This window comes from Pteropus alecto, unplaced genomic scaffold, assembly GCF_000325575.1.
Source record: "Pteropus alecto unplaced genomic scaffold, ASM32557v1 scaffold105, whole genome shotgun sequence".
Taxonomy (NCBI): Eukaryota; Metazoa; Chordata; class Mammalia; order Chiroptera; family Pteropodidae; genus Pteropus; species Pteropus alecto.
Genome location: NW_006436294.1, coordinates 6,685,529 through 6,699,863, shown reverse-complemented (window position 1 = coordinate 6,699,863; position 14,335 = coordinate 6,685,529). Strand labels below are relative to the sequence as shown.

The window sequence follows — 14,335 nt, the reverse complement described above, 5'->3', positions numbered from 1 at the left end:
TTCGCACGCCCTCCCTGGGTCACGGCCGCGCGCACAGCCCCGTCCCCTGCTCGCGGCCGTGGGCCAGTTCAAGGGCGGACGTGCCAGCATTGGGTCCGTGGTCCTTCGTTGCTGAAAATGCAGGTTATTTTCCATCTTTGCCAGTCACAGACTGAATAACCTCGTTAACGTGCCCCTCGGGACGTGGGACAGACGTGCTCCCCAGGGTGAGCGCTGCTCAGAGACCTGCTTTCTCTTTTCTCCTGACGCCCAGCCCCGAACGGCCCTCCGGCGGGGCGCCCCGGTCCACACAGCAGGGACGAGTGGGGGCGCCTGGCCCCAGCTGCAGACGGGACACGTCCGCCTCTCCTTAATCACGAATGGCTTTGGTATCTTTCTGTATGTCGAGAGCTGTTTGTACTTTTTTCTTTGTGAACTTTCTGTTCCTCGACTGTTCATTTTTTAAAAACTGCATCGTCGATCTTTTTCGCGATGATTATGGAAATGAGCTGTTTGAAAGTCTGGGGAACGCAGAGCATTCGGCTTCTTACTGGTCACTGTGGCGGCTCCGCCGTGTGGCATGTTTTTTGCAGTTGAGCGCGTCACCTGTCCTGCTGTGGCTTTGGGTTTCGAGTCGATTAGGAAGCGCTTTTCTTCAAGAGTAAAGAGCGTCCTGTGTTTTCTTCTGGTTTTCATGGTTTCACTTTTAAAGTTTTGATCTGTTTGTCTTTTGTCCTGGTGTCGGCGTGAGGTGTGGGTCTGACTTGAATATTTTCCAGGTGTTTTACCAATAGTCCTCCCTGAACTGTGAAATAATCCAACTCCTCCCCACCGATTTTACTGTCTAATTTAATGCCCCAAATTCCCGCTTGTATATAGATTTTTAAAATATTCATTTTATTGTAATAAAGCCCTTAGCGTGTGATCCGGACAGATGCTGAAGCGTGTGGGGCCGTCCAGCGGGTCTCGAGCTCACACGTCTCGCTTGACTGGCACCTTCCGCCCTGTGACTAGCGACCCCCTCTGTCCTCCTCCCCAGCCCCTGGCAGCCAGCGCCGCTCCCTGGTCCATGATTCCACTACGCTAGGCCCCTCACATAGGTGGTGTCCTGCAGTATTAGCCTTCTGTGACCGGCCTGCTCACTCAGCTTCTTGTTCTCGAGGGGTCCGTGTTGTCACTCGTTACGGCTGACTGCTGTCGCGCTGTGGGGATGTGCCTCAGTTCTTTATCTGTCCGTCTGGTGGACACCTAGGCTGTTCCCACGTTTTGGCTGTGGGGATCAGTGCTGCAGTGAACATGGGGTGCAGGTGTCTCTTTGAGATCCTGGTTTCAGTTCTTCTGGACAAACACCCAGAAGTGGGGTTGCCGGACCACGTGGTAGTCCTGCTTTTAATTGTTTGAGGAAACGCCATACCGTTTTCCAGCAGCTCTGCCATTTCGCGTCGCCACCAACAGTGTGCGAGGGGCCCCGCTTCTCCATATCTTTGCCAGCACTTATCGCTGTTGTTGTGGTAACAGCCATCCTGAAGGATGCGAGGTGATGTCATTGTGGTTTTGGTTTGCATTTCCCTGATGATGAGCGACGTGAGCATTTTTTCATACACTTGTTGGCCATTTGTGTATCGTCTTTGGAGAAATGTCTATTCAGGTCCTCGGCCCATTTTATAATCAGGTAGTTAGATTTTTTTTTTTTTACTGCTGAGTTGTAGGAGTCCCTTACATATTTGGGGATTAATCCCTTATCGCACGCGTGGCTTGCAGATGTCCCCTCCCGTCCCTTAGCCGGTGGTCTCCTTTGCTCTCCAGAGTGTCTCAGTGCGATGCAGCCCCACTCGTTCTTGCTTTGTCACCTCGTGCTTTTGGTGTCCTGTCCATGACGTCACTGCCAAGACCCGCGTCATGACGCGTTCCCCGTTTTCTTCCAGGAATGTTGTCTTTAATTCATTTTGAGTCGGTTTCTGTGCGCAGTATAAAATGATGGTAGAGTTTCGTTCTTTTGCGTGTGTTTCTTGAGTTTCCCCAACGTCATCTGTGGAAGGGACTGCCCTTCCCTCGCTGCGTATTCTTGGCACCCTTGTCCAAGATCGGGCGACCATATATGTGGGGATTTAGCTCTGTGCTCCCTGTTCTGTTCCATTGGTTTACATGTCTGTCTTTATGCCAGAAGGATACTGTTTTGATTACTGTAGCTTTGTGATGTGTTTTGAAATCAGGAAATGTGATGTCTCCAACTTTTTGGTTCTTTCTCAAGATGGATTGTATTTGTTCTTTAAAGCTGTTCAGTTGCCCACGCGTGCAGTCGTGATCACTTTTAATTAAGGCCTCGTGCTGTGTTTTAACATCTCCAAGGACTGATCGCTTTGCTGCGTCATCTCGTTCGCCTGTTCTGGATTGTTCACCTTTGCATACGGACTCGGAGCTGGCTCATCTCTCCTCTGCCCTGCCCGGCCCCACCAAGCACACACATACCCGCATCCAGACTCTTAAACCCGACTGGTTTTCGGTTGAAATCGTGTTAAATTTGTAAATTAACCGAGAGAGAAGGACACCTTTATGATTCTGCATCTTTCACAAGGAGGTGGCATATTTTCTCCAGGTTTGTTCTGGTTTCCTTTTGTGTTTTGTAGTGTTTTCAAATTTCCTTTATCTGCAGGAATTTTACTCTCTTTGTCGTTGCTATAGAGAGTCTTGTATTCTGTTGTACCCCGTTTAGTCAGTAATGGTACCTGTCTCAGTGTTTACCTCTGCACTGTTAAATCTACTTGCATTTCTGTCGGTGAAGCGCCAGCTGGAAATCGTGGCCTCTGACTTCGAGTTCCTACTGCAGAGGCGATGAGCTAATCATTCCACCTTTTTTCTTTTCCCGTTTCCCTCTCGATTTTTATTAATTGAGTGATTTCTTTATAGTCGGAGCATTATGTTTGCTTCTGTCTCCACTCCAGTCCCGTGTTTGTTTTAGTCCTATTTCTGCAGGTAAATGTGTTTCATGCTCACTTACCGATGGCCGTTTTGGTTGAGTTTTCTCTGTCAGCCTTCGGGGGACTGAGGTTTGTCTTGAGGTGCCTTCTCAGAAAGGCTCATGAGAACGGGGGTCACTAAGGGCGTTCAGCGCTCTACTCCGGGCTCGAAGGACAGCTCGCATACTGGGGGACTCTGCAGCTTAGACCATTGTTCTTGTAGACGTGATTCCACCGACTTCTGACTCTGAACGTTGCTTTGGGAAAATCTGACACCTGCCTGGTCCCTTCATAAGTGATTTCTTTCTTTTTACCTTAGTTCGTTCATTTTACTTGTTTCTGTCCTTGGCGATGCCTTTTCGCCCCCCTGAAATGTCTTTTCTCCCTCGTACTCTTTCTGTCCTGTCTTCATGTCTTGGACCTGGAGGGGAGTAGCTTGCAGGGGCGCCGTCGTGGCTGCCGCAGAGGCCGGCTGCTGCTTCTTGCAGACACGGCTGCCGGCGCCTCTTGCTGCGGTCCCAGCCCCTCTGCTGCTTGAGCTTGGTGACGCCTCGGGGGGCTTCCGATGCCAGCCGTCCCGCCCAGCCCTGTTGCTCAGTGGTGTGGTGAGGCAAGGCTCGGCGTCCAGGGCCAGCCCGTGATGCCCAGGTGCTTTCTGAGAGTCGCACTGCCGCCCTGTGTCACCTTGCCACGCATGCGTGTCCTTCACTTCTGCCTCTGAGGGAGCTGCCAGTTGCTTCTGCTCTCGGCGCCCTTATCTATGCTTGGGGCCTGCGGATTGTATTCATTTTCCACTTTCCTCTAGCTTTGAAGTGTGAGCTTTTAAATTTTGTGTTTGATTGTTTTTTGGGGTCATTCTCCTCGTGATCTTAATGAGACATCTAGAAGGAAATAGGAAAAATATGCTAATGAATTAGCCACGTTTATGCTTGAAGTTAGTTTTCTCTTATTCATATTCAATAAACTCTAAAAACTGTGAAAATCAAAAAAAAGGATAATGTGGTTCAAATGGCTGACCTGGCGCTTGCACACAGGGAGTACTTAGGAAGGGCTCGTCCACAACCCTGCTCCCTCCCGCCATGGCAGTAGAGCCACCAGCCCTGGCAGGGCTTAGTTCCAGGCTGAGGGGCGGGTCGACTCCCAGGCTCTGCGTGGGGCGCGGGCAGAGCCAGTGGGGCCGGCTCAGGGTTGGTGCTGCTCAGCACCGTGGACAGCTCCAGGACTGCTGAGCCGGCGCCTCAGGCTCTGATGGCTGAAAGGTGCCCTCGCCTCCATCCCAGGAGGCCCGTGTGTCTGCTGGGACGTCTCCTCCCTGCAGGCTTCCCCGGTGGGCGGCGGGGTGCAGAGTGCCCTGGTGTCTGCGCCACTGGCTGGCCTCGAACTCGGTGCCTGGGGTGGGCAGGCAATTGGGGATGGGGCAGTGTGGTATTGGCTGTGGATTGGGGGTGAGGGTGAGCTCTCCGTTCCCTAGGCGACCCCTCTCAGCTGAGTCTGCACTTTGGGGGCCCACCCATGCCTGCTGCCTATCACCCTGGGCAAACGGTGGCGCCCCTCTGTGCCTTAACTCCTGCCATCTGTGAAAAGGGGGACCCGGTCTTCTCCGAGACCTCGCTGCAGCCCCTCTCCTGTAGGAGGGGGCCTTGCCCTCCTCAGCCAGTCTGGTTGCTGAAGTTACTACCGTTCGACAAGCCCCGGCCAGTCGCCCCTCCGCCAGCATCGCTGCTCTGCAGGCTGCAGGGGGAGGTGGTCCCGGTTGGGGGCTCTCCCCTGGGAAGCCGGGCTGTCTGGGGAGGCTGCTGTGCCCAAGCAAACGGGGCCGCGGCTCCCCTCTTTGGGCTGCTGTGCTCCTCCAGATGCCCCCACAGCCCACCCCCACACCCCACCAGAAGTCTGGGGGTCTGAGGGGGAGCATGACTTCTGGGTGCCTGAAGTCCCCACCTCTGCCCTCGTGACCCAGGCACAGTCTTGCTCCTCAGCTGCCACCATCGTGGGAGAGGACCCGCTGAAAAGCGAGCAGCTGGGCGGTGGGCAGGGCCGTGCCAGAAGCCTGGCCCCTGTGGCCTTCTGGGGCGGGAGGTGGGGAGGTGCGTGGCGGGTGGAGAGGGTGAAGGGCGTGCGTGGCTGGCATCCTGACCACCCTTCGGTGCTGTCAGCAAACCTGCTTCTCTTTGGCCCATTGTGAGCGTCGTTCTGAGAGGTGCCTGGGGCGCCCGGCTGGCGTTCTGTTTGACGTGATCCCAGTTGCTATGACAACACTCTGATGCGTGTCATTGCAACTCCCCCAGCCGGGCCGTCCTCTGCCTCTGGCTCTGTGGCGCGCACGGGCACACGCGCGTGGGGCCGAGCGTCTGGCCTGGGTGTGCGTGGGGTGGGGGAGTGCTGGCCGACAGTGGGCACGGACACGAGCCGGAGCTCTGTGACGCAGGGACGCCACAGCCAGACGGACCTCTGGGAGGTCAGGGCATGTGCCCAAGGCCCCCGTGAGGGGGGACCTGCTCCCAGCCTGCAGTCAGCTCTCCCACCCAGGGAACAAGCTCAGTCGTCTGCACCGCTGACTGGCGCCTCCTCTTTTTGGTGTGTCCTGCCCCTCCGGCCCTGGGCCCTGGGCGGCTGGCCTGAGGCAGCAGCACAGCTGTGGACAGAAGGTGCTCCAGCATCTGTCCCCGAGAGCTGCTCCCTGGCCACCTGCACAGGAAGCTTCGTCCGCATGCTGGGGACCCACTTCTCCCCGCTCGCCTCGAGATCGGGGCACTCTTGCCCCCTGGGCCTCCATAAGGAGCCCGGCCGCTTCTTCATGAAGGGAGGTGGACTCTGCTGTGGTGTCCACGGTGGGTCCGGCGCACTCTTCCTCTTACTGCCCCCGTGCCCGGGGCCCTGGAGTCCTGTGTCTGGCGGGCCGTTCAGCCCTTGTCCTTGTCTCCAGGGCACAGAGCCCACTGGGGCTCAGGGCCACCGTTGTGGGCTCAGGGCTCCCTGCAGGGGAGCGCTGAGCAGTGCTCCCTGTGCCTCCCCTCGGGCAGCGCACCTGCTCTGACTCACTCCCTTCTCCGGTGACCCCATGAGAGACGGAGTCAGAGCACAGACTGGGAGCGGGGAGTGACTTTGTTAAGGCCACATGTCCGGTCACAGGCAGAGTAGGGACTCAGGCCTGGTGCAGCCTGCAGTCTCCTGACTGCCCCGGCATCATCTTTAAGGAGGAAGCAGGTCGCAAGCCCCCGGCCTGGCTCCCCTCCAGGAGAGGCGGAGAGAGGCCGTGGGGTCGCCCGTCCTCCCGCCTCCCCTGCGTCCTCCCTCCGTGCGTCTGTGACGTGGCGATGTCTCTTCACTGCCGCCTGGGCCCGGGCCTGGTGGGCGTGAGCCGCGTGTCGGGTGCGGGGCCCTGGTGTGCGGGGCGGGGCGGAAGCTGGTCCGCGTCAGGAAGCTTCGCCGCTGTGGTCATGGCGTGGACTGGTGGTGGGCGTGATTTCATTTTTTCACTGTGAATGACTCGATTTGCTAAATGTCAGGGCCAGGGCCTCGGGGGACCCTGCCGTGTGCAGTGGGACAAACTGGAGGGTGGACTGGCCCAGGGCATGCATCCGGGCTTGCTGCCAGGCCTTTCTGGCAAATCCCGCGGGGCAGGGGCTCGGGCGCCCGCCCCCTCCTCTGCCAGCCCACCTTCCTCCCCCCTGGGTGGGAATGGCTCAGGCAGGGACTCAGAGGCCTGTGGGGGACAGGCCCGCTGCCGCGTGTACTGCTTTGCAGTGTGGTGGCCCCTGCCCCTCACAGGCATGGACCAGCTGCTGTCCCGCCCAGTGTGGGCCAGGTCCCTTGGGGGCAGCACCTGGGGCCCTGGGTGCAGATGTCCACCGTGGGTGCCCGCAAGCCCTGTTAGGTGAACGGCAGCTCCCCCAATGCGGCCCGGCTCGTGGCGGCTCAGAGCGTGCTGGCCACCGTGCAGAGCTGCTGCTGACTTTGCACGTCGTCTTTCCACTCAGCCTGGGTCCTCCCTGGGGGGAGGGGGCAGGAGCTCACAGTGTTCGGGCACCAGCCCGGGCCGGGTCCCCGCAGGCTCTGTCCAGTGTAGGTGTGTCTAGGCGCTGCAGTCCGATGGGGGTGAGCTGCGGGGGGCCTTCCTGGGGCACCCCCTGGGGGCAGGGCGCCCGCGGCCCCGGGCTGGGCCCACCCCACTGGCTGGCCTCTCTGTGCCCACGAGTTCCTCTCTCCCCGCCAGGGCCTCTTCCCTGTTTCAAATTGTTTTCATTTGCGAGAACTCTCCGGGGACCTGGGCTGCATGGGTTTCCCACTTCTGAAGCGATGTGTGGAAGCCACATCCCCTGGGAACGAGCTTCCGCCTCTGGTTTTCCCCCGAGTCTGGTAACTGCTGCCTCCGGAAGACCCCCCCCACCCCATGCTCCACGCCTCGGCACGTGCCGTGCAGACCAGACGTTTTCTCCTCGCCCCTTTTTCTCATGGGGTCGTGGCCACTGCCCGTCTGCCACGCCCTGCTCCTCACCTGTCCGCGTCACGGCCCCTCCCCCTGCCTCTGTCTCTGCCTGGGGGGGTCGCGGTCATGTGGGCTCCTGACAGCCCCACGCTGGGCTGGCTTCTCAGTCTCTGAGCCCGGCCCAGCAGGCGGCTGGGGGCCCCTGGGCGGGGTGCTCTGCCAGGCCCTCCCCCTGCCCTGCGTCCTTTCTCCCGGACTGCGGCATGAGCCTGTGCAGGGCCGACCCGCATGCTCACAGGGTCTGGCAGCATCCTGCAGAGTCCGGTGCTTCTGCTGTGTGGTGGCCTCGGGGTTTCCTGCTCCCCAGTTCCCCACTTCTCACCAGCCAGGACTCCTGCAGCCTCCTGGGGCAGGTCCTGGTGGTCTGCAGCTGGGGGTGGCACTGGCGACAGCCTGTGGCCGAGCCCCGCCCTGGGCCTCCCTCCCAGAGAACAGCAGTTTCCGAATTGTCTTTGGTGCCTGTGTCCTGGTTTCTTGGGCAAGTTGGGGGCAGGTTGGGGTATTAGAGGAGACTCCCAGTTGTCACCGCGGGGCCCCTGCCCAGCCTCCAGCCTGCACGAGGCCCCGCCAGGCCAGGCCAGGCCAGGCCAGGCTCGCAGGGCCTTTGGGACCACCCAGCTGTCCTTTGAAGGCGGCTGTGGCTGGGCCTGAGCTGACGGTGACTCCGAGACTGAGAACCTCCTTCAGAGACCAGATGGGGCCCTTCCCCAGGGAACTGCGCTCACTCCAGGCCTGGTCCACGCGCCTCCCGCCTGGGCCTGGGGGCCGCCCCCCCCTCTGTTTTCTGCCCGCAGCAAAGAAGCTGGGAGGCCAGGGAGATCCACAAACTTTGTCCCAGAGAGTCTGTCTCAGCAGAGGTGAGGGGGGCAGAGCCCCGAAGTGCTGGGCTTGGGGATCCCAGGTGCCTGCAGGAGGGGGCGGGGGCCGAAGGCGAGAAAGAATCCAGGAGCAGGGGCGGGCGGGGAGCAGGGAGGCCCCTGGCCTCCAGGAATACGTGTCATCGAGCCCCAGGTCACGGGGAAGGGGACCAGGACAGCTCGGGGTGCCAGGCCTGCAGCAGCCTCCCCTTTGGGCGTTTGGTCTCGGTCCCTCTTGGGCTCTGCTCTCACACGCGGGGGTCCCACAGCCCGCCCCTCCCGGGAGCTGTCCTCTTCCGTGGCAGCCACGGTGCATCGAGAGGGAGTCTTGTTACGTCAGGCGTGGGCCAGCCCTTCCCCACCTGGCTAACCAGATGTTCCAGCGTATTTATTAAAAAGTTCTTTGACGTGAGCTGCTGCGTTTATTATATACTAAATGTCCATGCGTACGTGGGTCTGTTTTTAGACTTTCCTATTCCATTGTATGTTTTCACGCGCAGAGTTTTAATTATGGAGGCTTTCCTGCATTCGTTATAATAGCTTTATTGAGCTGTAACTCACTCTTTTAAGTGTATAGGTTGGTGGTTTCTAGCGTGTCTATCCATCGCGACTGTCAAGCTCCATAGCACAGTCATCATCCTAAAAGACACCCCGCAGCTGTTAGCATCGCAGCCCGCCTGCCCGCGCCAGCCTCTGCGGCCACCTGTCTGCTTTGCCTTCTGCGGATTTGCCTGTCGTGGACACTTCTAGTCGGTGGAGCGCGCACGTGTGGCCTTTCGCATCCGCTGCTCTCGGCTGGCACGGCGTTTCAGGGCCCGTCCACGTGGCAGGGGTCAGCGCTGCGTCCTCTGGGTGTCCCAGTCTGCCAGCAGCGGTCCTTTCTGCGGCCGGTGTGTCCTGGGCCGTGGCCGTGCCTTTGTTTCCCCACACGAGCTCCCTGCCAGCTGGCCGGCGTCTTACGGGGACGGAAGGACGGACACCTCTGTGAAGCAGGCTCGTCCTGTCCAAGGCCGGCTTTTTGCTGAGCACGTCTCTCTGTCCTCCTGGCCATTTTGAAGTCTCTCAGAGTCCCCCCATTTCATGTTAAATAAACGCACCTTATTCCGAGGTACATTATCTTTTTTGTTGCTATTGTAAATGGGATTTTCTTTACCATTCTGTTCTCTAACTCAGGGGTCCCCAACCCCCAGGCCACCCACCAGTACCGGTCCATGGCCCGTTAGGAACTGGGCCGCACAGCAGGAGGTGAGCGGCGGGCAGGCCAGCGAAGCTTCGAAGCTTCGTCTGTGTTCGGGCCGCACAGCAGGAGGTGAGCGGCAGGCCAGCGAAGTCTGTATTCGCAGCTGCAGCCGCTCCCAGCGCCTCGGCTCCGCCTCAGATCCTCAGGCGTTAGATTCTCATGGGAGCGCCGGTCCCTGGTGCCACAAAGGTTGGGGACCGCTGGCCTAACTGGTTATTTGTGTATGTGAAGGCTCCGCTCTCTGTGAATTTTCTACCCAGCCTCTCGACCACCATCTTTAATTTGTTGAATTTTGGTGTGTCTAGCGTTTTCCAAGTTTTCCGTCTCATCCTCTGCAGAGAGATCGGTCCCCCTGTGTCTCGTGCCCCTGGCCGTGTCTCCCGTGGAAGGGCCTGCGTTGCCGTCGCCTCCAGAGCAGCGCTGGGTGGTGCCGAAGACGCCGGCACCCTCGCTGCCTCCGGGATCTCGGGCAGCTCCCCGTGTTTCCCCCTTTCAATGAGGTGCTTCTTTTAGGACCGAAGGATACTCACTTCATCTTCTTAGGACAGGTTCTTGAGTGTTTGCGTCAAGATATATTGATGTCGCTTTTAGCGTCTGTGGAGAAACTCAAGCTTTTCCCTCCGGTCCGTCGCCGTGGTGTTTAGCGTTTGCGAGTTTCCTGGAAAAGTAAACAAAGCGGGTTTTGAATTTCGTTTCCTAGTGTTTCGTTTCGTATTTTTGTGTCTATTCATAACTGGAACCGGTTTGCCGTTCTCTGGTGATCTTTCCGGACTGTAGGCTTCGGTGCCAGGGTCCTGCTGCCTCACAGCGGTCAGGAGGCTCTTGCCCATCGTCGGTGCCCGGCGTAGTTCACGGAGAGTGGACGCGTTTGGCTTTGGCCGTGTGACGGTCACCCTGCAAAGCCAGCAGCCCTGCTGACCGTCTGTCTGCGCTGCGCAGCTTTGTGCGTAAGCGTTTTGTGTCTCCCAGGACGTTACTCGTTTCTTCTGTGTTTTGTCGTTTCTTTGCGTCGAGGTTTGAAAGTAGAGTCTTACAGTTCCTGGACTATTTTTCTGTTTCGGTGATGTTTTTCTCCTTTTTAATTCTTTCGATTGCGTGTCAGGGCTTTCTCCCTCCCTCTTTTCTTAGCTAAGTTGGCTAGTTGGTTGTCTTTTTTGTCAGTGTTTTTTAGAAAATGATTTCGATTTTGATAGTTAGGCTTTTCGTTTGTTTCCTACCCTATTAACATTGCTTTTATTTCTTCTGCTTCCTTCCTTGTGGTTACTTTTGAATTATTTTATTGTTCTTTTTCTAACCTCTTGAATTAAGAATTTAGTTCATTTGTTTTTTATTAAAATGTTTTTTTGTTAAAATGTTTTGTTACAAATTTTTCTCTGATCATTGCCTTAAATGTATCTTACTGATTTTCATATGTAACGTTTTCACTGTTATTTTTTTAGAAAGTCCTTAATTTTAGTTTGTTTTCCTTTTTTTCTCCAAGAGTGGTTTAATAGGTCGATTTTAAAATGAGAGCGGCTTCTTGGCTTTCGAAACTGTTTTAAGTGCGCGTCTGCATCGGGCAGCCCCGGGCCTCCACCCCCGAGTGTTATGGCCCCGAGTGCGCCCGTCCCTGAGCCCGGTGTGTCCCCGTTCACTCGTGTTGTCTGGATTTTTTTAAAATAATGGCTTTTAGTTTTCAATATGCAGATCGTATACCTTTCTTAAATTTATTTCTAGGATTTACAAAAATCTCCGGGGTGTTTTTATTTTGTTTTTAACTCAAAACCTTTGGGCACAATCATTCTAGATTTTTTAAAAGTCACCAGGTTAACAGAAAGACCTGTTTCGACGCCGACCGCCACGCCCCCAATTTACTCTGCCCCCTTCTCTGTGCAGACGTACGCACACACGTGCTCTGAATTGCTCGTCAGCGAGTTGCAGACACGATGCCCCTCGTCCCCCAAAGGCGTGGTCTCACGTAACCCCAGCACGTTACCCCGATGGTGCGGTCTACCCCGAGGGCCCGTTCGCATCCCTAGGGCGAAGCTCGTGAGTGTCTCGTCGGCACCCACGTTAGCGGAGCGGAGCCGGCGTCTGTGCTGGTTTTGGCGATGACGTCTCTCGCCTCCCCTCGCCCTTGGGGACAGTTAGTTCCTCGGAGTTTCTGTGTTTCTCGAAATTGACATTTGGGAGGACTGCAGGTCCGTTTTGTGTGACTGTGTTTCTGACGTCTCTCACGGTCGCACGCTTTTGGCAGGATTGTCGCGGAAGCGCCGCTGTGTCCTCAGCACCTGGCATCGGGAGGCGCATGATGTGGGCTTGTTCCGTCCCCGATGATGCCGACTTAGATCATTTGGTTAAGGTGACGTTTGCCAAGTTTCTCTTTTGTAAAGTTATTACTTTTCCATTTTTAATAAGTGTCTTAGGGAAGGTACATTTTCTAAAAATTAAAATTATTGGGGTGATGTTGGTTAATAAAATTAAATAGGTTTCAAGTGTACAGTTCAATCCTGCGTCGTCCGTATATCGCATCGTGTGTTCACCACCCAGAGTTAAATTTCCTGTCATCAAATATTTGACCCCCCTTTACCCCTATGCCTCCCCCCACCCCCTTTCCCCTGGTCACCGCTGAGCCACTGTCCGTGTCCTTAAGTCTCTGTTAGGAAAGATGCTTTGCGACTATCCGAATATCCCCTCGTCCGTCAGACTTCTACTCACTGCTGCTGACAAACGCTGGACGTTCCTGCCTGAATCGGTTATTTTTGATAGTTAATTTCATCATTCCTTTCGCAATGATCAGTTTCTACTCTAAGGGAGAACTTTTCCTTTTTTCCTTATTTGCTTATTTATAACTGTGGACTTACGGGTTATAATCCTTTATCACCGTTGTGTATTTTCCCGATCAGATTGTCCCAGACGTGGCCAGCGGAAGCCTCTTCCCGCCGCTTCCGTGCTCTGAGCGGCCCCTCCTCGCTCTCTGCTCCACGGTGCTCCAGGCTCACCTTCCACTTCTCCGTCCCGCAGCCCAGCGCCTGCCAGCCCTGGAGTCCGCCGCCTCTCGCAGGAGTCCCGCGTCCTCCTTGAGGGGAAGAATGCTGCTCGTGACCGAGATCTGTGTGCTGGGCGTGCGCGGTGCCACAAAGCCCGGAGGCCGTGTGTGTCGTGCGCACACACACTGTGTGAGTGAGTGTGCCCGGGTGGGGTCACGTCCGCCCGCTCACGTCTCTGTCCGCACCGTCTGTGCACAGTGAAACTGGGCGCTCCCGCGCTGCCTCCTCCGGTCCAGCAGCTGCCTGGGGGCGGCGGGGGGCAGATGCGGTCCTCTTCCTCGGTGGCACCTGGTCCTGCGGGAGCGGTGCGGAGAGAGCTCTGCGGAGGGGCGGGTGGAGGGAGCTGCGGCCCCGGCGGCCTTGCCCTAGACCCTGTCAGTCTCTGTAGCTTTGGGTCTGTCACTTTTTCTTCCTGAGTTCAGTTTTCTCATCTTAAAAACGGGGATTTGAGCTGGGCCCGCGAGCACCTGGCACTGGCGCTCCCTCCCCACAGCCCATGGCAGACGCTCGTCATCCCAGGCCCCCGTGACCCCAGACGGGTCCCAGCTGTCTTCACGTGACACTCCGTTTTTGACACCAGGTGTGAGCAGATTTGGGGCCCAGTCCGTGGGGCAGCCTGGTCTCAGGGCTATGGTGACCTTCACCCGGGGTTTCCAAGCTGGTTCGGCTTCCAGGGCACCCAGAGCACCCAGAGCACCCATGGCATCCAGAGCACCCAGGAGCACCCAAGGCACTCAGGGCATCGGGGGCACCCAGGGGCACCCAGGGCAGCTTGCTGTGGCTGGAGCATTTGGTGGGTGTGTGGGCAGGGACAGTGAGGGCAGCGTGCAGGGCCAGATGGCATCAGTCCAGCCTGAGGGCTCCCGCACGGCTGACTCACGGAGTCTGCCGGCCCGCTGGTGGGCAGGCAGCCTGGGCCGCCCCGCACCCCTCTGGAACAGCGTGGGCGGGCCTGAGCATCACTGAGCCTCTCTCCTCGCCCTCCCTGGGTGCAGCTCGGTGGTCTCTAAGCAACGCAGCCCAGGGCCTCCTGCCTCCCTGGGGCCTCAGAGGCTGGGACTGCTGGCTGGGCCTAGTGTGCAGCAGAGCACAGGGTAATGTCGCTGCAGGTCACCTGCCCGCAGGCCTCCTGGCAGTGCCAGACGTGACCAGGTAAGTGGCTGGCCACTGAAGCAGGAGCGTCAGGCCGTGGGTAAGGCCACTGGCAAGCTTTCCTCCTGCACTGTGCAGCATGAGCCTCTTCTGTCCCCAGCCCTGCCTCCTCCAGGAAGCCTCCAGGATGCCCTCCCCCTTCCCGCCCCCCCTCCAGTTTCCTCACAGAGAGGGCGCTGGGGAGTGCAGGGTGGGGGGCTGTCCTCCAGCCTCTGTCTTGGACACATTTCTGGGCATGGCCCCCAGCTCGTCTGTTTTGGTTCAGTGGGGCAGGGAGGGGGCTGGGCAAGGACAGGGATCCCAGAGAAGCAGAGTAGAGAGCACCCCTGGAGTCAGGTGATGGACCTGGGAGCTCAGCCCCATGGGGTCACTGCTCACTTCCAGGCAGGGGCCGTGGGAAGGCTCGCTGTGCATCTGGTGAGGGGGCTGTGGCCGCCATGTGGCCCCTGGGTGGCGGGTGGCCGCAGTCCCGAGAGCCAGTCAGCCAGCATTGCGGTTGTGCGGGGCGGAGGAGGAAGGGCAGGGGAGGGTGGTGGGGTGAGCCCTGGGGTGACGCAGGGCACAGGGGGTACAGGGGACATGGGGGTGAAGGACTGTGATCCGGGGTTGGGACTGGACGGCCCCTGGCCCCTGGA

At 57.9% G+C, this 14,335-nt stretch overlaps 1 protein-coding gene across 4 annotated transcripts in view; it reads left to right on the top strand.

Annotated features, from left to right (window-relative positions):
• The first annotated feature begins 11,248 nt into the window (after positions 1-11,248).
• The window catches only part of LOC112480545, a 10,071-nt gene continuing 6,984 nt past the window's right edge, over positions 11,249-14,335 (top strand). For 2 of the 4 annotated variants that reach the window (XM_025047641.1, XM_025047643.1), the window contains exons 1-2: positions 11,249-11,860; positions 12,405-12,681. Coding sequence is in view for 1 of the 4 variants with exons in the window: in XM_025047643.1 (XP_024903411.1) it covers positions 11,807-11,860; positions 12,405-12,681 (331 nt within the window). In the remaining 3 variants the exon portion in view is untranslated. Of the gene's footprint in view, positions 11,861-12,404; positions 13,129-14,335 lie in introns of all 4 variants that reach the window. The other 2 variants (XM_025047642.1, XM_025047640.1) reach the window with 2 other exon arrangements.